At 38.9% G+C, this 25,160-nt stretch overlaps 2 protein-coding genes across 3 annotated transcripts in view; both read left to right on the top strand.

Moving 5' to 3' along the window:
• The window catches only part of plch2a (phospholipase C, eta 2a), a 166,653-nt gene that overhangs the window by 135,902 nt on the left and 5,591 nt on the right, over positions 1 to 25,160 (top strand). For both annotated transcript variants that reach the window (XM_067395341.1, XM_067395342.1), the window contains 14 exons: positions 18 to 138; positions 6,769 to 6,940; positions 9,365 to 9,472; positions 10,291 to 10,443; positions 11,591 to 11,689; positions 12,016 to 12,116; positions 12,244 to 12,329; positions 13,270 to 13,455; positions 13,688 to 13,795; positions 15,849 to 15,973; positions 17,156 to 17,240; positions 18,278 to 18,424; positions 18,586 to 18,665; positions 23,363 to 23,693. In XM_067395341.1, the coding sequence (XP_067251442.1) occupies positions 18 to 138; positions 6,769 to 6,940; positions 9,365 to 9,472; positions 10,291 to 10,443; positions 11,591 to 11,689; positions 12,016 to 12,116; positions 12,244 to 12,329; positions 13,270 to 13,455; positions 13,688 to 13,795; positions 15,849 to 15,973; positions 17,156 to 17,240; positions 18,278 to 18,424; positions 18,586 to 18,665; positions 23,363 to 23,693 (1,902 nt within the window). The remainder of the gene's footprint in view (positions 1 to 17; positions 139 to 6,768; positions 6,941 to 9,364; positions 9,473 to 10,290; positions 10,444 to 11,590; positions 11,690 to 12,015; positions 12,117 to 12,243; positions 12,330 to 13,269; positions 13,456 to 13,687; positions 13,796 to 15,848; positions 15,974 to 17,155; positions 17,241 to 18,277; positions 18,425 to 18,585; positions 18,666 to 23,362; positions 23,694 to 25,160) is intronic.
• LOC137027306 (uncharacterized) lies at positions 23,713 to 24,989 on the top strand. Its single transcript, XM_067395343.1, has one exon. It carries the CDS (start codon positions 23,861 to 23,863, stop codon positions 24,563 to 24,565), a length of 705 nt encoding a protein of 234 aa, XP_067251444.1. The 5' UTR covers positions 23,713 to 23,860; the 3' UTR covers positions 24,566 to 24,989.

Below are 25,160 nucleotides of genomic sequence, written 5' to 3'. Positions count from 1 at the left end.
TTATTATCATCCTTTAGTGGATTGCTGGGATGGACAGGATGGAGAACCAATCGTACATCATGGCTACACACTGACATCCAAAATCCTTTTTAAAGATGTTATTGAGACCATCAACAAATATGCATTCATCAAAAACCAGTAAGAGACATTGGATGTATTGGATATTAATTGGTATGTGTTTGTGACTTTTTTAAGCTGAGAAGAACAAAAATGTATGTATAATAATTATTTTAACTCAGTCTTTTTGTGTGAAAATACAATTTCTAGTGTACACAAAGTTATTATGACGCTAACTCAAACCTTCTAGCGCCACCAACTGTCCAAACTTGCACTAATGTTTATGCTAATAACTTTTGAACCGTAAGGGCTAGAAACAAAATAGAAACAAAAATGTTGCTCCGATTTTCACAAAAATCTAATCAGATTGTTCTTGAGACCATGTCGACAAAAAGTAATTTTTGAAACCACTGTCAATAACAAAAAAATATATATATATTATAATTTAAGCATACATCTATTATATATGGCTTTATATTAAGCTTTGACCACCATGCTTTCAAGATATCATTTCATTGGATATTGTGATAGTATGGGGAATCATAAATAATAAATCTTAGCATAGTACTGGAAAGGGTTTTTTTTTTCTTGCTTTTCTGTGGTATTTTAGCAGCAATGTGAGAGAACAACTATTACTCTGAAGTTTCAGTCCTGAAGGTTTATGTGACTGAGAGCTGGCAGTGAAGGACAGTCAATGCTAGCCCACAGTCACAGTGTTTTTGTAATATAGCATTCTCTGAGCCTGAAGCACTGTTGAGCAGAGAATCAGGGACTGTGTGAACGTGTGTGTCCACATGAACATTTCACACTGACAGCTTGTTTCTACATGACTTCCTCCATTGCTATGAATTTCAGGTGTTGTTGTTGCTGAAGGTGATAATCCAATAAACACTGTTAAGGGTTCTTGCGGTTTGCAGTAGATGAAAAAATCTATTTTTAGACAATGTGTCACTCATGTCAGATGTGATATGCATATGTTATGTGTCTATTTGGCTTGCCATTTTAGGGTGTTTATGTTTATAATGACAGTAAAAGCGCACATTTACAGCAGTAAAATCTGTCAGCAGTATCTAGGGCTTTTTCATTTCACTTAAAGGTTTCTTGTTACAAAAAATGGTGCTTTCCACAAATAGAGTACGAAATAAGATTTTAAGATAATCACTGAAAATAATTATTAACCATCAGAAATGTTGTTTTTTTTTCACCTCAGATAAGGAACAAATAAATATTATATTAGCTGTTTTATTTTACATTAAAGGGGACCCCATTAAATTGTGCCCCATTTTACAAGATGTAAAATAAGTGTCTGGTGTCCCCAGAGTGTGTAGGTGAAGTTTTAGCTTGAAATACCTCACAGATAAATTTTTATAGCATGTTAAGATTGCCACTTTTAGTGGTTGAGGAAAAACTTACTCGGTTACTAACGTAACCTCGGTTCCCTGAGATACGGAACGAGTACTGCGTATGGGGGAAAAGTCTCCCTTTTTCCCCGCTACTGAAGCCTTTTCAATAACGCAGTGCAGCTGCATCGTCATTGGTTCACTCATTGCAAGTCGTTGAACCAATGACGGCGGGGCTTGGCTGCGCGGCCTATGGCGAGAGAGCGCGCAAACTTTCCCGCCAAAATGGGCGGGGTAAAGCCCTATATAAGTGAGCATATCGCCATAGGCCACTCAGCCCATATCGACTAAAGCGACGACACTGAGCCGCAGCCCAGTGGCATGGCTCGTTCCGTATCTCAGGGAACCAAGGTTACGTTAGTAACCGAGTAAGTTCCCTTTCTATACTTAACTTGTACTGCGTATGGGGGAACGAATTCAACCACGCCGTGCCGCGGCTGGGGAACGACTGGACCTGACCGGACACCTTGAGGGGACCAATTGTCAAGTGGGAAGGCCGAAGCCGCCGTAACCCCTGTTGCACTACGAGGGAGAAACCCCTGGGTTTGCGCAAAAAGCAGAACTCCTAGGGCCGCGAATTCACGCTTAAAGGACCCGAGCTTCAACGTCCAACTGATAAAACCTGGCAAAAGTGGACGGCGAGGACCAGCCGGCCGCCTCACAAATGTCTTTAATCATCTTGGGACCAGGCCCAAGATGAGGCCATACCCCTAGTGGAGTGGGCTCTTACTCCTATGGGGCAAGGGGTGCCCTCCGAGGAGTAACAGAGAGCTATAGCGTCGACAATCCAACGCGAAAGACGTTGTTTTGAGACCGAAGACCCTTTGGTGCAGGCACCAAAACAAACAAAGAGCTGATCAGACTGCCAAAAAGGACGAGATCGCTCGATATAAATGCGCAACGCCCTGACAGGGCAAAGCAATCCCTGCTCCTGCTCGCCCGGCACCTTAGGTTTCAGCACAACTTTAGAGTCGCCTGGCCCAAATTCGAGGCATGCAACAGAAAGGGCCTGCAAAACACGCTCGATCGACGGCAGTGCAAGCAGCAGGGCGGTCTTAAGCGTCAGGGGCCTGAGGTCTGCCAGGCGCAGTGGCTCAAAGGGCGGGCCCTTTAGAGCTCTGAGGACCAACGAGAGGTCCCAGGAAGGAACCGTAGGGGCCCGCGGTGGATGCAACCGCCTGGAACCCCTCAGAAACCTTATGACAAGGTTGTTCGACCAACTGACTGGCCAGCGATGGGTGCGTGAAACGCTGCAATGGCTGCTACGTAAACCTTGAGCGTGGAGGGGGCTCGCCCTGCATCCAAGCGCTCCTGAAGGAAGGACAGTATAGCAGATACGTCACACTCCTCTGGGTCTAAGTTGCGTGTGGAACACCAGCTAACAAAGACCGCCCATTTCTGAGTGTAGAGGCATCTAGTGGACGGGGCTCTAGCCTGCGAAATGGTATCTAGCACGTTCCTGGGGAGGTCAGACGGCTCCCATCGAGGAACCACAGATGCAAAGCCCACAGCTCCGGCCGTGGGTGCCAGATCGTTCTGTTCGCCTGAGAGAGGAGGTCCCGTCTCAGGGGAATTGGCCAGGGGGCTTTCGTGGAAAGCCTGAACAGCTCAGAGGTCCAAACTTGGCACCTCCAGAGCGGGGCCACCAACAGAACTCTGTGCTTGTCTTCCCTGACACGCCTGATGACCTGAGGGATCAGAGTGATTGGGGGAAAAGCGTAAAGAAGGGAGTTGGGCCAAGGGTGGGCCAGTGCATCGTCCTTCTTTGAAAAATAGATTGGGCAATGAGAGTTGTCTTGAGAGGTGAAGAGGTCTATCTCCACCCTCCTGAAGGACTCCCAAATGGTATGAACTGTCTGGGGATGGAGCATCCACCCGTCTGAGGGGACATTGCTCCGTGACAGCATATCTGCACCCAGATTGTTCTTCCCGGGTATGTGGGTCGCTCTGAGTGACCGAACCCGTGGAAAAGCCCATTCTAGCAGGCGTTTCGCCAGAGCGCATAGGCGGCTGGACGAAAGACCTCCTTGGCGGTTGATGTAAGAAACCACTGTCATGCTGTCCGATTGGACTAGGACGTGGCGATCCGTCAATTGGGCCTGAAAGGCGTGTAGGGCTCGAATCACTGCCAGCATTTCGAGGCAGTTGATATGTAGATGGCTCTCCTCGTGGTCCGAAGGCCGGACTGCCCTCGCACAGAGCGCCCCAACCCAGGTTGGACGCGTCCGTCGAAAGCACCGTTCTACGTGATACCGCCTGCAGGGGTACTCCAAGACTGAACCAAGAGGGGTTCGTCCAGGGCTTCAGGGCTGCTACACAGGCCTGACGGACCTTGAGACGCAAGCGGCCGTGCCGCCAGGCATGAGGAGGGACCCGAATCTTCAGCCAGTACTGAAGAGGCCGCATATGAAGCAGGCCGAGCTGCAGCACAGGGGAGGTGGAAGCCATCAGCCCTAGCAACCTCTGGAACAGCTTCAGAGGGAGGTAGGCTTTGATCTTGATGGAAGCCGCGAGCTGCTGAATGGTTAGAGCGCGCTCTGACGAGACTACTGCCGTTATACGGACTGAGTCGAGGACTGCACCCAGGAACGAGCGTCCCTTCCTAGCTGGCTGATGCACTCACATTGTAGGCATGAGCCCCCAGCAAGCGCGCCATCTGCATGGGACTTGCCCAAGCATCCAACGCGCTCGCCGTGGCCGTCTGCATCATGCAGAGGGGCTCTGCAGGTAGTGCAGTGGTGGGGCATTAAAAAATGCTGGGGCGCCGTGAAAACGGCGATTGTGTGGCTCTTAGAACGGCGAGGGCCGTAAGCAGTGAAAACCGCTGTGGAAAGTGCTCTTAAAGCGGTTAGTAAACCGCAGAAAAATGCTCAAATAGATGCGCCGGATGGCGGCAGGATACGCGCTGAGACCGGGCCGGGAGCAGGAAGCGGGAGGCGCCTGCCGCCTGCGCGCCGTTGACGAGGGCGAAGGCGCTGGCGAATCCAGCGACTCAGCAGGGTCCACTGCGGGGCCTGTTCGTCGGCGGCAGAGCTTCTTCCGAGGCGGCGAGCTTCTTTCCAGGCAAGCAGGCGAGGATCAGCGAGGAGAAGACGAGTCGCCTCTCAAGGAGAAAGAACTGAGTGGCCTATGGCGATACGCTAGCTTATATAGGGCTTTACCCCGCCCATTTCGGCGGGAAAGTTCGCGCGCTCTCTCGCCATAGGCCGCGCAGCCAAGTCGCGCCGTCATTGGTTCAACGACTTGCAATGAGTGAACCGATGATGATGCAGCTGGACTGCGTTATTGAAAAGGCTTCAGTAGCGGGGAAAAAGGGAGACTTTTCCCCCATACGCAGTACGAGTGAAGTATCGACAGGGAACGAGGCGTTTCAGTGCGGTCCCTTTAAATGCAAATTAGCTGCTGCGCTCGGCCTAAGAGGGCAGAGCTTCACGAGCTGATTCTCCGGGGTCAGAATTCAGTCAGGACGCACAATAATGTCAGAAACTGCTAATATATGCTGCATGGAGATAGAACAGGTATAGTTTAGTTAAATTACAGTTATAACTTATATTGTCTTCTTGTTTTTAATCCACTATATTAGTACAGGCCTGTTGTAACATCCGAATGATGGCCAAAACTATACAGATAGGTTTTATGATGTTTATTGTACTTCACACAAAAGATGAAGCATCTGTTTTCACTCTAGAAAATCTCTTAATAAGCTTAATAAAACACTGCAAGTGTGCATTAAAATATTATCCATAATCTCTCTCTATTATCCTTGTATTTTTACCAACATACATTGGAAAGAACACAGAAACACTCGTTACAACTAACAGTAAACAAATATATAAAGACCTTAACCGTAAATAAACTCAGATGAACTGTAATAAAGTGCCCTCACTTTCATTACTGCCGTATCCAGTATCACTCTGGAGACTGTAAGATGGATCACAAACAGTTTTTACTTGTATATCCTTGAGTAGCATATTTTTAGCAGTCTCTGTTTTGTATTGTCCCTTTGTATTGATATTCGTTCACTAAGCAGTCCAGTGTGAAATGATTCGCGCAGACATAAACGAATTTTAGCAGAACTGAGGAAGCATTTTCCTGGAAAACCAAGTAAATGCACTTTGTCTTCAGCAGCTCAGATTTAGGTAGTAAATGGAGAGAAATATGTGGATTAATCCATCCAGCTACAGAACACTTAAAACACTTGGGAGACATTCTCATCAGTGCAGCAATGGCGGACTCGCTGTGAACTCAATCAGGGCGGTTCTATGTTCAAACGTCAGTGTCTGTCTGGCTTTTGTGACCTCACACTGCCAGGGATCTAGAAATGGCTTGTTCTGAGACACTGCTTATGATTCATGGGGATTAAAAAAAAAAGGAGTGGGTGGATTTTTATCACTATAGGGTGGTTGTGTACACACACTGCCAACACACATTTATGTCCAAACACCATGCAAAAGTGAATTTTGCATTATAGGTCCCCTTTAAGTCATAAAGAATTTTAATATGCTCTGAGTATTTCTGCATAAGCTGTTTGAAGCTTTGGCCCCCCTTTTTTAACTGCAAGCTGTCTTTTAAAGGCACAGTAAGTGATTTCTGAGCAGCACTTGATATTTGAAATTAACCCAGACAAACACACTTCATCGCTCCGCCCCCAAACTGCACAAGCATGCAGCGCAAGAGTGGATGTCTCTTTATCATAGCTGAAGCAAAGCAAAATAATGCTTTATGAAAAAAAAGCAAAGATGATGAACGAATGACAAGGAAGAACAAAAAATGAATATACAGTACACTAGAATATATACAAGAAAGAGTTGAACAGATGACAAACAATGCTCCAGACAAACAATAACACTAAAAACTGTCCTGTTACTATAGCTAACATTTCAAAAACAGCATATCTTGGTTCTGTGAAACAGCAAAACTAATGTTACTCACATATGGAGCAGAAACAAACAGCACAAGTTTCGTTTGTTCAAACGTTCGTTTTCAGGCCTTCCCGCTGAGGTCTCTCCAGCACTGGAGAGCTTTTCTAATATTAATGCGGGTCCTAAAGCTCTTGCCTGATCATAACCCTTTCTACAGTCTTTGTTCAGATCTCCCTTTTGCTCACTTTATCTCCTCCCTCATCATGGGTGTATACACACCTCCTACTGCTGATTGGCTACAAATGTGTTGTGGTTTTCGATTCGATCCACTTTCAGCAGTGTTTCTCAGAAATCGCTCAATGCACCTTTAAGCCTTCTGTCTCACAATTTAATGACATTTCAAATTTTCATAGATGGGTAAATGTATGTTTTGGACTATATTTCCTCAGGTATCCAGTGATTCTTTCCATTGAGAATCACTGCAGTGTCCCTCAGCAGAAGAAGATGGCTCAGTATCTGACTGAAGTGTTTGGTGATAAACTGGACACATCCTCCATCCCCACAGACCCATCTGGACTTCTGCCTTCACCTGAAGCCCTAAAAGGCAAAATACTCATCAAGGTAACAGTCTAAACATTTTTAAAAATGTCCATTTAAAATCGGCAAATTTATGGTCATTTTCAGATGATGCACTGATGTAAAACAAATTATTTGAAGCATCATATTATTTCAAGATTTTGTAAGCTGTAAGTTACTTATATTTCACTGAAAATTTTATAATGTGTAATTTTTTACCAAAAGATAAGAATGTTTTGCAGTTGCTGGTTGTTTTCTATCAGAAAACCTTTTAGAGCAGCAAAACAGTACAGTCTTAATGATATAAAATCTATTTGCTGAAGTGCAACCCTCTCCTGTGCTTTTAATAAAGTGTGAGGTTTGAAAATTGGGCCATAGATGGAGCAGCTCGGCAAGCGAGTTGGTGCTATAATTGGAAGACAGACTGACGTTCCCACTAGAAAGTGAATCCTGAATTGCAAACTGGGCCAGCCGGTGGTATTGACAAATTGCTCTGCACAGGCTGTGGATCATGGAGCACGTGGCTACTCGGAGCCCAGCAAATAGACTGTGTGTTTTAATGCATTCTCATCACAACTCAATCGTTGAATTTGACTGGAACTTTGCTTTGTTACCATTGAACATGACTATAATAAATAACCCTAAGTTGAAAACTTAAAAGGATGCTCTACCCAAAAAATATGAAATTAAATTATTTAAGCATGTTGTTATAAACTTATATGAATTTCTTTCTTCAGAACAAAAAAAGAACATGTCTTTAAGAATGTTAGTAACCAAACAGTTTCAATTCCCATTGACTTCCTTTTAAATGGACAAAACAATTAAATGGAAGTCAACGGGAACCAAAACTCTTTGGTTACCAGCATTCTTCAAAATATCTTCTTTTCGCAGAAGAAAGAAATGCATACATGTTTGGAACAACATAAGGGTGAGTAAATGATGACAGAATTTTGGGGTAGAGTATTCCTTTAAGTTTAATTGCAGTCTTAAATGTTACATAAAAACAAAGTAGTGCAAAAGTTACAATACTTTGAATTTAATCTCCGATGAAGAAAATCAAAACTCATAAAACTGGGTAGAAAGTTAAATGGATTTTACAGTGTGTTAATTAATGTCAAAGCCAATAATAGCAGCAACCAACAGCACACACTAAAACTAATTACTCATTGGGTCAGACATTGTTTTTGACCCGCTATTGATTTACCCATCTATCACTGGCCTCTTTCTGTTAATATCCCTGTCAGTGTCAGTGCTGCATCTCTGTAGTCAGTACATACATAAGTGCTGTTCTGTCCCAATTAATAATACTATTTTCTGATAAAGCACTGTAAGAGCTGATGGGTCCCATGGGTTTTAATTGTCTTATAAGATGCTGTTACTGCTACAACACTCTTGGGCCAAACATTCTCTATCCAAATACCTAAATGCAGATAAAAATGCATTGAGGATTGCAAGCATGCAGTCCCATTATATATGTACTTATATATGTGTACTTGCATCATGCGTTCGTGCAGTAACAAAACTCAGTACTCAAGGGGGCTAATAGAGTTTCTTTCAAATGTCAGTGCTGTTAAAAAAGAGAGTGGCTGCTTCCAAAACCACATAGTAACTAAGCCCTATGTGCTTACTAGCTGGCCTCCGTTACACTCACCCTCCTAAACCTCACTCCCATCCAGGTCACGGCACCAATGTAACCCCTCCAGTTCTACTCGCACTGCTCTGAGCAGGATTCTAACTGCCGTTTCTGGCATAGGAGGCAGGCACGCTAGCAAAGACGTTAAAGACTGCAGCCTCTATAATCAGTTGCTAGTGCGCCTCTTGAGGCCAAGGGAGTGAGGTTTACTCGAACAACTCTTACTATCTTGTTACACATTTCCAGAAACAAATTATTTGTCTGTCTGCACTTAAACAAAAAGTCAGTGTGAAAAGGAAAATCAGGAAAAAAACATTGATGTTTATCATACAGCTATGTGGAACACACCATGTTATGTTTCACTGTAGATTAGGAACTGGATTCCAGAATAATTTTTTATGTCATCATATTATAGTTTATGAATGGTAAAAAGTGATTGCTCATTAAAACCATCAGCACAAGAAAGACCCAAAGTATGTTTACTCTGCCTTGATGATGTTTTAAAGGTCACATATGTAGTTCTGCAACACAAGTGTCAACAAATGGAATTACAGAAAATAATAGGTGTGTTGGACGTCTTTATGCAGCGATGTTCAAGCTAATCAATGTTTGAGTTTAAGCTGTGCATGTTAGAAATTATGCAGACAGCGCAAATATTGCATTTAATTCACTTTATCTGTGATAAAGAAAGCAATCACTGTACAATCACTATGGGAAGCTGAAATTGTCTGCTTTTTTCTAAATGCAAATACTGAAATAATATTAAATATAAACTAGAACACATTTCACAAATCTTCTATTTGCATGTTTTCTATATGTTTGTTTGGATTTCATAGGGTAAAAAACTGTCGGCAAATATAGATGAGAATGCAGAGGAGGGGGACGTGTCTGATGAAGATAGTGCAGATGAGATGGAAGACGACTGTAAGCTGATGAATGGAGATGTAAGTAATGTTAGATGATTATGGTGCATTTTACATTATATTTTGTGTAAAAATCTGTTAACTAAGTAATCTGATCAAACAATGTGAGAGTGGCTAATGTTCATTCAACACACTGATAGAAGGGCATTGCATTGTGGGATACAGTATATTATTTTTAAATTCATTCCATTTGAATTAAAACACTAATATGACAAAAAAATGCTACAGTTATGTTTTCTTATAATTGTACTTCACACTTGTACTTTGTTTTGTTTTTTATCATATTACAGTAATAAGATTTTTTTTCACAACAATTACTAACAGTAGGTGGTGGAGAGATTTAATGTGTTTAATTTTCATTAAAATAATGTTATTAGTCTTAATTTTCTTAATTATTATTATTTTCATTTGGGGTTAAAATATCACCGGGACATGTTCTTGAAAGTTTAATGAGAATTATCCTATAATCCTCAATTCTTTCAGTCCTTCAATGTCTGGCATGTTATGCAGTACTTTTCAATCATACTGTATGCAGAAGGCTCTTAGAGAAACCTCAAAGGCTCATACATTTTAGATGAAAGCTCCTCTATGTTAAGTGCCATACTGTATTTTAAAAATAATGGAGGCATTTTTGTAAGTGAAATATTTAGCATGAATTTTTCTGTGTGTATAAAATTGGGTCAAGGACTTAAGTTCAACTGACCTAGATATTTTGATGAATGGTTTTGACCTTGATGTTCTCTGTAGAAAGCTGCAGAAGCTATTACAATGCTAATTTTAAGGCGTCACTCCACCCAGGAGGTCCATTCAAATTCAGTTCTCTGTGTTTCCCTTTCCAGACATCTATGAACAGGAAGCAGGCAGAAAATGTTGCAAAGAAAAAATTAGATAACCTCATGAAGGAGTCAAAGATTCGTGACCGGGAAGATCCAGACAGCTTTACTATCGCATCCCTGCCACCCACGGGAAAACATGACAAATCACCGCTGAAGGTTAATACGCTGTACTTGACCCACACTGCATACATGTCACTCCTTATTTCTAAGAAATGGTACCAATTTACACACTGCAAAAAAAAAAAATTATGTTCTTTCTTCTTGCCTTGTTTTCTGATTCCACTGAAAAATATTTTGTCTTATTTTAAGCACTTTATTTTTCAGAAAGTAAGAATTCCCTTTTGTTGCTTTATGTTCTATTTTCGAATTCTATTCGATCATATATGCAATTTAGATCATAGTAGTTTGATTTTTTTCCCCCAACTGAATTAATCGTTATTTTATACACTTATTATTATTATTATTATTACAATTAATTAGAGCAAAAAGAGAGTATAGCCTAAATGCCGACACAGGATATAATAAGCTGATTATTTTTAAAACTAATCTTTACAATAATTGACGATGATGATAATCGTAGTTCCTGACAAAATACCGTAGTTAGTTCTCCTACCTTACCATTCCCTTACCTTTCACTCATTTAAACTATTCAGCAAGAGCTCTAATTAAGTCAGCTCTGCCCTTGTGCAGATGTGTATAGTGTGGTTATTTAAGGACTTACTTGAGGGATATTTAACTACACAGGACTGCACACAGAGGCTCTCACAGCAGGTGCTACACTACACAGCCGTCCTTGATGGCCCACAGAGATATAGGCAAAGTGATATATTTTTATAGCATTTTCCCCTGAAGTCCACCTTCTCCTTGACACTCAATATGTTTAATATACCTTTAAGACTTATAAATCTAAATTACCTATGTAATAGCTAAGTAGCTAGGTTAGTTCACACAGTCATTCATCAAGATGGGCCAATTTGCTGAATACTGATATAGGATTATGAGTAAATGTGAATGATCATATCTTATTTGCAGCTTATTTGTCTGCACAGTGAAGGAAACTTCTTTTGTTAGAGTTATCGTATGTCTACTTAGCACAAGCAAACTTCTGTTTGAATAGGTTGCTACCGCCACCTAGTGATCATTGTGTCAAAGAATAAGTCTGTTGTCAGGAATTGTATCTACTGTTACTGTAACTTCCTCACCCCTCTGTGAGTGTTTAACTGTCATGATCATGCCTAGTGTGTATTTAGTGTATACACCCTTGTCCAGTTTTCACTGCAATGCATCTACATTTTGAATTCAGGGAAAAGCAGAAGACAGTACTGACACTGGAGATGAGGCCAACGTTGGCGGCAACAAACGTCTGGCTAAATCTTTCATGGGGAGCTTTTCCAAACGCAAGGTAGTTATAGATTACTTTGCATATACACCCACATTCAACAAAACAATGTTTCTTCCCATAACAACATACTGCACACACACTGAAAAATACATCCTCTGGTGCATAGATCAATTATTCATACTGAATGAATGATTGATTAAAATAAAAAAAAATGTGTGTATATGGCTCTCTGGAATACATGATTCAGCTGTGTAATAAATGCTTTGTTAGTCCGGATCAACCATTAGAGGTTTATTTTACAATAGTGTTCAGCTGCCTGTACATTATCTCTTACATATTGACATTAGTTAACACTGCTTCACCTCAACTTCATCTGTTTACTGTAGAAAAAGACGAGTAAGCTGAGAAAATCCACCAGTTTTGAGGATACAGACACAGATCAGGAGAGCTCGAGTGGGGCGTCTAAAGCACCAGTGCATCACAGCAGGTACCATTAGAATTGTTTATGATGTTATTATGTTTATGTGAATTTTTACAGTATAGAGTATATTTAAATACTTTGTGTGAATATGTCTCAACTTTCATGTAACTGTAACTGTAATCTGTTTTAACAGAAAGAAAAAAACCATGAAGTTGTCAAGAGCACTTTCTGATCTGGTATACACAAAATCTGTGGGTACACCAGACTTTGAAGCACAAGGTGAGAAGAATAGAAAATTTATGTGAAAATTCTTAACATTTGCACACAGAACACTTCCTGTGAGATCCAGTATTACAGGGTTGATGAAAAATGTATCACAAGGGCCTTTATTTAGGCTCTAGAGTGTGGCTCCATTGAGGGCCACTAAACAATCTAGGAATCCATTAGAAATGTTTATTTTATTACTAAGGTTTGTATATTAAAATTCAGTTTAAAGTTCATTACACTGAAAGAAATTACACTGAAAAAATTTGAAACCATTTTCATTCAGAAAATTCTAGTATATTTCACAAATAATTACAAAGAAACAGCAAAAAACGCATTTAATTAAACATATTTTGAAGTATATATATATATATATATATATGCACGTTTTAACTGCATTTTTAAAAATGAGTTATATAAATAATTTAAAATGTCTGTTTATTTATTTATTTGTAAAGCGATCATTTATTAAAGGGATAGTTCACCCAAAAATGAAAATTCTGTCATCATTTACTCACCCTCAGTTTGTTCTAAACCTGTATACATTTCTTTGTTCTAATGAACACAAAGGAAGATATTCTGAACAATGTGGGAATCTGAACAGTTCTGGGGCACCATTGACTTTCATAGTATTTTTATTTTTTTCATATGGAAGGCAATGGTAACCCAGAGCGGCCTAGTTACAAACTTTCTTTAAAATATCTTCCTTTGTATTCAGTAAAACAAATAAATTTATACAGGTTTGGGAACAACTTGAGGGTGAGAAAATTATGACAGAATTTTCATTTTTGGGTGAACTATCCCTTTAACAATTTATATTTTTCTAATTAATAAACTGATATTTGATTACTTCATTATTTTCCTCCAAACTGCTCCATTTGTTCAAATGGGTGTATTCCAGTGTTTATATGTCAGTGTATGCTATCACATCTCATGCATGTGGGTTGCACTGCAGTGGGCAGCTGCAGTTGGCAGGTGTCGTCGATGAGCGAGACCAAGGCCCATCAGTTAATTCAGCAGAAGCCGGTGCAGTTCATCCGATTCAATCAGCGCCAACTCTCCCGCATCTACCCCTCCCCTTATCGTGTGGACTCCAGCAACTTCAACCCACAGCCCTTCTGGAACGCTGGCTGCCATCTGGGTATGCCAGTCCACCCACAAACAAATATTTATGTTTATTGGAGAGGCCAAGAATAAACAGTATGTCTGAAACATACTGGGAACATGCTACTTAATACTCAACTGTAGTATTTTAATTTAATATGAAAATGGTTCAATTCTTTGAAGTAGCTAGATTTACAGGAATAACTCATTATTAAAAGGGTACATTTTTATTTTATTAATTGTCACCTAATTTTGATGGCTTTTTGCAGTTGCTTTGAACTACCAGTCAGAGGGCAGAGTGCTACAGCTCAACAGAGCCAAGTTTAATTGCAATGGCAACTGTGGTTACATCCAGAAACCTAACTGTATGTGTGAAGGTGAGTATCTATATTCCTAGTTTGATAGTTTTTAGTCAGTTGTATTGTATGTGTGTATGTTTATAAAGTGCTCAACGTAAATGAGTACACCCCCTTCGAAAAGTAACATTTTAAACAATATCTCTATGAACACAAAAACAATTTCCAAAATGTTGACAAGACTAAGTTTTATATAAAATCTGTTTAACTTATAAAATGAAAGTAAGATATATAATATATATATAATATAACTTAGATTACACATTTTTCAGTTTTACTCAAATTAGGGTGATGCAAAAATGAGTACACCCCACTGAAAGTCTTTGGAGCAAAGCAAAATTTTAGACTACAAATGTCTAATTTAACAAGAATTCAACCACAGGTGAGTTTAATTATTCATTGCACAGGTGTTCAGCAGACAGTTGACTATAAAAGGGTGTTAAAACCCCTTGCCATTTCATGCTGTCAGCAATGGAAGAGAAATGTCAAAAGACCTGAGAAAGAAAAATATTTCTTTACACCAGAAAGGTGAAGGCTACAAGAAGACCAGCAAAGCTTTACTTATCAGTCAGAATACTGTAGCAAAAGTGGTACAAACATTTAAAAAAGATGGACCTGCAACCATCTCACAGAGACGTCCAGGTCGTCCATGGAAGTTAACATCTCGACAGGAGCATCTTCTGATGAGAAGGGTTGAAGAAAATCGGCATGCAAATTTCCCGTGACACAGTACGCAGTACGCTGCAGAGGAATGGCATGCATGAGTGCTGTCCACGAAAGAAGCCTCTCCTAAAGCCCAGGCACAAAAAAAGCCCACCTAGAGTTTGCCAGGACCCATGCTGACAAAGATGAAGACTACTGGGACTCTGTACTCTGGAGTGATGAGACCAAGATAAATGTTTTTGGAACTGATGGCTTCAAAACTGTATGGCGTCACAAAGGTCAGGAATGCAAAGAAAAATGCATGGTGCCTACAGTGAAACATGGTGGTGTCAGTGTCCTTATGTGGGGTTGCATAAGTGCTGCTGGTGTCAGGAGCTGCATGTCATTGATGGCATCATGAATTCACAGATGTACTGCTCTATACTGAAAGAGAAGATGCCACCATCACTCCGTGCCCTTGGTCGTAGTGCACTTTTCCAACATGAAAATGATCCTAAACACACATCTAAGGCCACTGTTGAATTTCTGAAGAAGAACAGGGAGAAAGTGATTCAGTGGCTCCTAATCTGAACCCAATCGAACATCTATGGGGAATTCTGAAGAGACAAGTTGAGCATCACTCTCCATCCAGCATCCAGTCTCTAAAAGAGGTCATTCTTGAAGAAGGGAAAAAGATAGATGTTGCAAAATGTCGCCATCTTATTCATTCCATTCCTAGAAGACTCGGTGCTGTCATTAAAAATCATGGAGGCCATACAAAGTACTAAATGTAGCTTTTGTTGTGGGGTGCACTCATTATGGCATCACCCTAATTTGAGTAAAACTGAAAAATGTGTAATCTAAGTTATAACATGAAAGTAAGGTTAATAATATAAGTTAAACAGATGTTATATTAAACTTAGTCTTGTCAACATTTTGGAAATTGTTTTTGTTCATTGAGATATTGTTTAAAATGTTACTTTTCAAAGGGGGTGTACTCATTTATGATGAGAACTGTATGTGTGTATATCATCTTCCTGATTTTGTTATATTTTATTATAGTGTAGCTGCATTGTCATTTTTGTCAACTATATTCCTTTCCGATTTCACTATTATTTTAATAATCACAAAATAATTATAATACAATGTTAATATCAACAAATTACAGTTGTTGTAATAGAAACAAAACAGTGCCTTTTATCAAAGAAATTAACAAGAATCATGTGTCCAAAACAGGCAACAATGGACAACAATTAATTTCTTCAGCTCAAAAGAATATTCAGTAGATCAGTTGATCATTCCATAGATCAAGTCAAAGTTAAGGTTAGCTATTCAAAGCTAAGTAAGCAAGCCAAACTAGGAATCTATTTCACAATAGAATTGTTGATGTTCTATTTTAAATATGGAATTCTGTTACCCTTTGTTCTTGCAGGTTCTTTTAATCCAATGGCTGAGGATCCTTTACCAGGTCGGTTGAAAAAACAATTGATTCTTAAGGTCATCAGTGGCCAGCAATTACCCAAACCCAAAGACTCCATGCTGGGTGACCGAGGAGAGGTAAATCAAGACAGTGCTTAAATAACCAACTTCAAATTAATTCTTAGCGTGAACAACAAAAATTGTATACAGCATGACAATAGTAGAACATTTCCAATCCCATTATAATCACTGAAGCTGTCAGTTACTGTGGGTTTATGCTGTTTCATGGGATTTCACTGAGCCTGCTGTTCAGATCGGCTTGCCAAAGCAATTGGAAATTCAACCACAATTTCAATCCCATCTACACTACTGCACTGCAAGCAAATAACACAATCATACAACTTATAAGCTTCAGATCTAAAGTTTATTTTGAGTGTCAGGTTTCTTAAGGACACGTTTTTATATACAAATTCAAACAGAGGTGAAATATAAAGGCCAATTCACACTGCACCGACAGTCATCGACCAATGTGGACAATCAGCAGATTACAGTACGTCACTTCTCAGACATTCCATGACCCAAAAAACAACCAATTCAGCATGTTCAATCGGCAAAAACAAGCACAGACAGACACCAACAGAGGTATCACACTGATCTGACAAAACCCAACAAAGTGTCTGTTGTGGTGTGATTTGACCTTAAAACATCAGATTGCTTAAATTTCTCTCATTATGTCCATTTCTGATAGGACTGTTACTAATTTAAATACCTCTGATTCACCCCTGCAATTCATACACACCACGGAAACTTCCATAATGTGAAGAGTAAAACTGAATATTCAGTGAGGAATAATGTCAGGGCCTTCTATCGATCAGAATTTGAATGGAATATGGAACATAAGCTGAGACATCCAAAAACGTTTTGATGAAAGATTGCTTTTTTTTTTTCATTAGAATAATGTGCACTGATAAGTCATGCACAATAAAACTAGTGATATTTATTAAGGAAGAAAATGCAGTTCATTATCCTGCATGTTATCAGGCCTTCTCACAATCTGATAATAAAGCATGTAATCATTTCCTAAAAATGATACAATCACTGGACCATAGCGAGTCACCATAAAAACTATAACCTACAGTATGCCTTAAACTCTGTATTTATGTGCAAATCACTACCTACAAAAGACAGGTATGAAGCAAATATGTGTCTCTTAGAATTTTAGAGAAATTTTGTCCGTTTTGTTTAAACAGGTACTGTAACCATAGTTGCATAGTTTGATTTTGAGTTGTTTTAAAGCTCTTTTACATGTTTCTTCTTTAGATAATTGACCCATTTGTGGAAGTGGAGATTATTGGTCTACCAGTGGATTGCTGCAAAGAGCAAACCAGAGTGGTTGATGACAATGGTGAGAGAGCAATATCCCATGACAGATTATATATTATACACACAAACAATGCAGTGTGCCATTTAAAGGGGGATTGGTCATTAAAGTGTCGTTAAACTGTGAGGCCATTACTTGAAGTGTTCATTTGTATGTGTGTTTGTTTGGAAGAGGTGCAGTAAATTTATCCATGATACTTGCACTGGATCTCATCTCAAACTACATCTCTCAGCCACTAAACAATTCAATAATTCATGAATACCATTTACATTTACATTTGCATTTATTTTCTTCGCAGGCTCTTTTTTTATTAAAGTGATTCACAGGTGCATATAGTAAAGATAAAAAATAAAGTGATATGAAGATTTGAAGTGTTGAAAAGTGGAGGCTAGATTTAGTGGTGGTTTGTAGCATCATTTGGAAATAGGAACTTGACACCATTTTTGGGTGTTGTCAAATACAGACTTTAAGAGATGTGTAGATGCAATAAAGAGATAGCCCTGTGAAGGTGCCTGTGTGCATTAGAGGTTTGGAAATGGGTTGGTTTTCTGTATGTTATGGAACACGAAAGTGGCATGAAGATCCATCATTTTGGAAGGGAACTGCTCACTCTTGTCTGGGTTGTTTTTCATAATGACAGCAGGTATAAAAGAAAACAGCATTAGCCCAAGAACAGAGCCATGTGGGAACTCAGACTATAGGTACAGGGTATTGAAAATTATCTTTGTCAACTTATATTTTAGATATCTTTTTGTCCAAGAAGGACTCTATATCTAATGGTTAACTGTGTTAAATACAATGGACAAGTCCAGAAGAATAACATTTGAGTGGAAAGGTACTCTTACAGATTTAAGTTATTCAACCACTCTGAGGCAAGCAATTTCAGTTAGTGGCCTGTTTTGTCTGGTTTGTGAGGGCCAAGCAGGTAATTTTGTTTGAGTGAAAAAGGTAAGTGAATATGAACATTTTGACACTTCCAATCCTCTCATCCTTTCCATTATTTATGCATAAAATAAGCCTATTTAATTCTTTATACCCCATCCTCTCTCTTTCTCTCTCAGGATTTAATCCTATGTGGGAGGAGACGCTCGTCTTCACTCTTCACATGCCAGAGATTGCTCTTATACGCTTCCTGGTTTGGGATCATGACCCAATTGGCCAAGATTTTATTGGCCAGAGGACTATCGCATTTAACAGCATGGTTCCAGGTAACAATTTCCATTAGTTAAACTTTATACGTATAACAAAAAAAATTATTCTTGATATATCAGGCCTTTTCATTAGTCTTTGGCATATATTTTTGTCAAGTATTGAGTCCATCATTAGTCAAAATTTACTGCTTATGCCTGATTATCTGTCTATATTTCAGGTTACCGGCATGTGTATTTGGAAGGCATGGAGGAAGCTTCCATCTTTGTTCATGTTGTAGTGAATGACATCACCAGTAAGGTGGGCACCTCATGTGGTTAACAGAACAAATATTTTGGTGCTATTGTGTGCCAAGGGCCATATCTGGCATTGTTAATCTGCAATTCAAAAAAGACAGTGATCTGTGTTAAAAGACTGGAAAAAAGTCTCAAACTTCCTAATATTGATTCTAGTAATTAGGCATTGCACATTTACAGTCAATATGCAATTTTAATAATTTGTTGTAGATTGTCACAATAGGTTCTTAAGACAGCTGGTATTGTAGGCAACTATACTCAAATCAAAAAGATTCTCTGCATACTAATATTAACCTTCTCATTTAAAAAGCACAGAGCCCCGCACATGACATGCAGGAACAAAATAGTAGGCTAAATTGTGCGCATGATTTACTAATTCGTTCCCTTGATTTACTAAATTGTGTGCACACTTTACTAAGCCGTTCCTTCGATTTATAAATAATGCGCACGATTAACTTTTTTTCCTGCATGTCATGTGCAGGGCTCTGTAAAAATGCTAATTTTGTCAAAGTATTTTTTTAATATTTATAGTCTTGTATAGGATCTATTAGGGGTGTGACGAGATCTCGTGGCCCGAGATCTCACGAGACTAATATGTGACGAGATTTATCGTCGAGGCGAAAAGTAGTCTCGTGATGTTGCCATGACAGAGTGTTAGGATGATTAGGAAAGAATATGCCACCGCTTTGTTTACATTATGCCTTCACTGTCATTTGCTTTGTATTTAAAAAAAAAAACATTTAATTCAGTTGGATAACGGTTGCCGCCGCTCCATATATACAGAGTTATGCGCGATCGTGAAAGTGAAAGTAAACGCGAGCGCGCATTCAAATGCGATTGCAATACCCCGCATTTTGAAAGCAGCTCCCTGATGAATGCAAATATCTCTCAATATGAAAGCTATTTTTGGCTGGGCAGTGTAGTTGTGACCATCTTTTAACTCTGTATCAAAGAAAAATTTGGTCTTATTTGCACTTTGAATTATTTGCACTTTGAATAGAGAGTGCGATGGTTGCACTTATTGTAAAGTGTTACCATAAAAATTAATAACAGTTTTCTCTTAATCTTACTAAGCACAAACAATAAGGTTTCATTTGTTAACATTAGTTAATGCACTGTGAACTATCATGAACTAACAATGAATGACTATTTTTATTAACTAACATAAACAAAGATTTATAAATACTGTAGCAAATATATTGCTCATTGTTAGTTGATGTTGGTTAATACATTAATGTTAATAAATGAGACCTTATTGTAAAGTGTTACCATTTTTATTTATACTGTTTTTATTTCTATGATCAGTTTGTGGAAAGGAGTTCAGTTAGGTGGTCAAAAGTTGTAGAAGCTCATAAATCATGTACAGCAAGGTCTGAAGAGACTGAAATCATACAGGAGAGAAGTCAGTCCGTTGAGTTTGTGGAAAAACATTTTACAGTACTTGAGTATTGTTGTCTTTTACTGCATATGATAATTCATACTCAGAAAGTAGAACTGAAATGACATTCATTAAAGGTTTGATTAGTTAAAACATTTCAAATACACCTGCAGAATATTTTTTCTAGTCATGTATTTCGCCATTGAGGATTTCTTAAAAATAGTGTGTAAAAAATCTTGTCTTGTCTCGTCTCGTGAAATACCTGTCTCGTCACACCCCTAGCATCTATATAGTATAAAATAGGACCTGAAACTATTTAAACATTCATTTATACATCTTATTATTTAGACATTAGTAATAGTTATTTAGTGTGTTAGTAAATGTTTTATTAACACATATTCCTACTGTAATTCATGATTAATTCAGATAATTATAAAACATTTAGAAGCAGTCAGTTAACTATTTTTGTGAGCTCATCTAAAGTGAGGACTATTTATGCTTTGTAAAGCTTTTATAAATGAGATTTAAAGGTTCAGTGATCTTCTGCACTGCTGTTCTCTAAATTTAAAGTTAGTACTGAGGTAGTTTTGACACTGGGAATATGTATTAATAAAGCATTTAATAACACACCAAGTAACTAATACTATATGTCTAAATAATAAGATGCATACATGTACATTTAAATATTTTGTTAATCATTTACTTACACTTCCTAAATGATCTTATGAATCACTGACAACTCCTAAATAACTGGTTTGGGAATAATGTAATACATAATTTAGAAATGATAAATTGATCATTAATAAAGTATGAAAATACAATTATTAAACTCATTATAGATATGCTTATAAAGCAAGAACAAAGCATTTATATCTGTATTTATAAACAGCTTACTAATGTCTATTAATGTTTTATAAATGATGAATTGACTATTTACTAATGCTTAACTAATGCTTCATAGCGTGAGTTATTCTAAAGTGTTACCATATATATATATAATAGTAATTATTTCAAATTATATATAATAATTTCAAATTAAAATAGCTGTAGTGTTGACTGCATTCATAATATATTCATAATAATCAACTATTCATATATATAAATATATATATATATATATTATGAATAGTTGATTATTATGAATATATTATGAATGCAGTCAACACTACAGCTATTTTAATTGTTAATTATTGTTAATAACCATTTAAACGGGAGTGATGCAGACCTGTATCTGCTACTTATTTTTCATGCTATAGGTTAATTTTATGTTAGATTTATAAAATATATCTATATTTGTCTCTATCTCTAAATTCTAAATAAAAAGTAATGGGAAAGTTTGTACCTTATTTGTAGGTGCCACATGATGTTTTAAACATGCTCACTGCTTAATTATGCCATGCTTTTGTCCATAATTTGTCCCTTTAACATTCAGCGTCAACAACAATTGTTATTTGTGTAGTTTGTCTGTTTTTCCCCCTCTCCCACTTTCTCTTTTTCTTACTTCTCTTTCTCTTATGTTTGTGATTTCAGTGCACCCATCTTAGCTGTCTATAGAGGCAGGAAATTATTAGGATCCTGGTTCAAAACTCAGGTGTAGTGAGACCCAATCAGCACCCTGCATGCTCCTTGCAAACCCCTCCCTTCCCCCCAGTGAGCGGTTAAGCCCTGACTCATTTGCTAGCTTTCACCATGCCAACTCATGCAAAATGAGTTGTGACATAATTGTGATTTCCTTCCTTGGCTGCATTCTCATTGACCCCTAAAGCAGATCCAGTGTCAATATCCATATAGCAGGCGACAGCGTTCACTCCTATTTCACTTAAGTCAGGGCATTTAAGGGCCATGATAGGGTACTGGCTGCCTTGTTCGCAGTGACGGAGCACTCAAGCAGTAGAGTCCATGAGAGAAATGCGTTGATCTTGGTTTGTGAAGTGTGTTACATCTTCTCTCTATTCCTATCCATGACTATGAGGGTCTACTATGAGAGCTGGAGTTTAGCAGGTACATTTTGCATCCTTTTATTGAGTCCAAAAAATATCTTATGTTCTTAAGAGCTAGCTGCCGTAATTGTGTGGATTAGCATAAATGCACTAGAATTACAAGCAAATGCAAGTTATTTGATGCGTCATTAGTGCGGAGATCAGATAGCTGAACTCTCACATGGATCTACTTGAAGACGGTTCATGAAATGACACTGGGTGTTATACAGAGAAAAATAGCTAGTTTTAACACATCGATTTTTTTATTTTGAGAAAAAAAAAAAAAAAAAACATATCTATATAACATGTGTAATTATTAACATAATGTAATAAACATTTCAAGTACCTTGCTTTTCTATTCCAAACAAGTTTGGCATCACCTACATTGTTTTAACAGATAATCCAGTGTCATTTTTTTCCATCAGAGATGGTTGGACATGAATGTCCTGTCACCTTTCACTTGACATTTATTCACATTTCACAGTTATTAACTTTACCACTACAAATTCCCAACATTGTCTGCATCTTCGTGTTTAAAGTCTGTGTTGATCACCCACATTTGTCTGTTGATCCTAAATTCTGCTACATCTGTGATAACATTTGCTATTTAAAATGTCACTGCTTTCTAACGGTAACACATTTAATACATTTAATAAAAAGTTGTTGCATTTGATTAGAACAGAATTTAACTGACAATTTGTGGATAAATCTTGGTAAATTATTATAATGTTAAACTTTATTATAATTCTTAAACTAAAAACTGATCAAATGATGTTGATCATGTAGCTTGTATGGAGGGGAAAGTGTTTTGTAGTGTTTTTGTGTCTCTATACTATGCTGTAAAAAGCTTAAACCACCCCCAATGTGATTAGTTGGCCACCAATCTCAGCTGGATTTTCCAAAAGCATCATAAGCCTAAATAGATAAAATAAATCATTGTCTTATGATGCATTTGAGAATGCAGCCCTCAGCCCTTCCACTTTTCAGGTTGGTTTGATTTGATGGTTTTAGAAGGACACTTCTTGCCAGCAACTTGCCAGCAGGTCAGGCTTGGGTAGACTGGGAGACCACCTAAGGACCAGCAAACCATCTCAAACTGGTTAAGCTATTTTTGTCCAGCTGGGCAGAAATTATCAAAATGGTTTGGTCAACAGATTTTGTTTGGTTAATAAGTTTGAAAAAGACTTATTATTAATTGTGAAGGGGATTGAAAGAGTTGCTCCCCTGATGATTTAAATTTTAAACAATTCAATGTCAGTCTAGTTATTAATTGTCATGTTTAGATTCCTTTAGTCAACTTAAAGATTCATATTGCCTACCCATTTTTCTGATGTCCCATTGTAGGTTCGAGCAGTCAGTGGTATAAAAGGACTGTTTCACAGAAACCCAAAGCAGGCATCTCTCGACAGCCATGCTGCTGCTCTGCTCAACCGTAAGACCACCTTCGGTGCTCACCTCCTGCGCCGCACAGCCAGTGCACCCACCAAGGGCCAACCCAAAGTCAAGAGGGGCTTCCCTGAGATCTCCATTGACACAAAAGATTGCAGCTCGGAGGGTGCCAGTGAGGAGCGGGAATCGGAAGAGGGGCCACTTGTCCACCACAATGGAGATAGCGCATCTGCAAAATCATGGGGTCACGGCACCAACGGGCAGCTTCACCCTGATGACAGTAAAGGTAAGAGTACTTTCTTTTATCCTGAGCCCCGTGCTACACCTTACAGAAACAGGGGCACAGTGAGCGAACCTCTGAAGCGAGCCAACAAGTTGCGACTCCAGGATCCACTGGATGAGAAGCCGGGTGTGTTTGCACGTGTTGCTATCAACAGCTCTGGGCGGGTTGGGATGTCTTCCAATTGCATAAAGTGTGTAATTGGCTCCAAGGAGAGTCCTGACTTGGACAGGAAGGATACAGGCACCTTCATCCAGTGCAATCCTGCTCCTCTTAGACCTGAAAGGGCATCTCGGTCTCCAACAGCTTCCAGACAAGTTCAGCCGGAACCCATACTCAAACCACAAGCCTTGGCCCAAACTGACTCAAACCCCAAATCAGACCCCCAGGCTCTACCGAAGCCTGTACCCTTACCTAGATCAAGGGCAAATGTCCGGCAAACCTTAGCTACACAACCCATTCACCCCACTGAAGACCTAACTGTCAGAAATGCTCGCTCTTGTAGCGTCCCACGCCGACTCCTCTATTCCCCATCCAGCCCACCTCCTCCAATTCCAGACAGCAAAACCAGCCTTTGTCAGCAATGCCCTGCCCCAACCAACTATGGCAGCAACTGCAACGATACTAGATCTGTGAATGACATCAAGAGATTTTCTGACAGTGACTCTAGCAGCTGTGACAGTTTGGCCAGCCTTGATCTACCCACCATCTTTCCACCACGGGGAATGGAGAACCGGAAACGGGCTGCTGGAACACTGCAGCGTGAGATGAATGCTCTGTTTGCCCAGAAAATGGAGGAGATCCGCAGTAAATCCCCCTTGTTTTTTGCTGGTAAGGTGTATGCAGTTAGATGGATCTTAATATTTAGAATGTCCTAGTGCCTCAGTAAGATAGATTTCAGTAGATTGTGATGGAACCCAACAAATACCCACCAAAGACCTTGCGGGTGGTGTGGATCTCGTTGAAGGCTGATCTCCACTGTGCAATGTCATCAATGAGAACCTATTGCAGTATATTAAGAATTACAGTTGGATATTGTTTTATTGTGCATTAACCCACCATTTCCTCTTAGTTCATGTGTCCATAAATATCCTAAAACCAGATTTGCCTGCTAATGGAGCTGCATGGTGACAGTGGGGTCAAAACTCAGTAGCTGACACAATTAGGACACCCATCAGTGTTTCTTTATGATTTTAATTGAGTTGCGAAATTATTGTAGCAAGGTTTTGCCAACACTGACATAATTACTATTATATATGATCTGTAATTCTCTTAGTAAAACCTAATTAGCTTTTTGATCTAATAAAGTATCATGAAAATTTGTTGTTCTTATAATTAAATGAAATTACAATGGAGCGCAATGTAGGATAACTCAAATTTATGTCTCAGATTTGCTGTCTGAAGTCTACAGTCAGTTTTTATGTCATCTATAGAAAAAGATGCTTTGATACTTAAATGACAAGTCTGCTAAAA

Source organism: Chanodichthys erythropterus, chromosome 9 (assembly GCF_024489055.1).
Source record: "Chanodichthys erythropterus isolate Z2021 chromosome 9, ASM2448905v1, whole genome shotgun sequence".
NCBI classification, from domain to species: domain Eukaryota; kingdom Metazoa; phylum Chordata; class Actinopteri; order Cypriniformes; family Xenocyprididae; genus Chanodichthys; species Chanodichthys erythropterus.
The sequence above is the reverse complement of the archived record's forward strand: the minus strand, read 5'-3'. Positions and strand labels throughout refer to the sequence as shown.

Coding starts and splice junctions, on each gene's coding strand:
- LOC137027306 (XM_067395343.1), top strand. CDS start 23,861: ATGTCTTCCAATTGCATAAAGTGTGTAATTGGCTCCAAGGAGAGTCCT.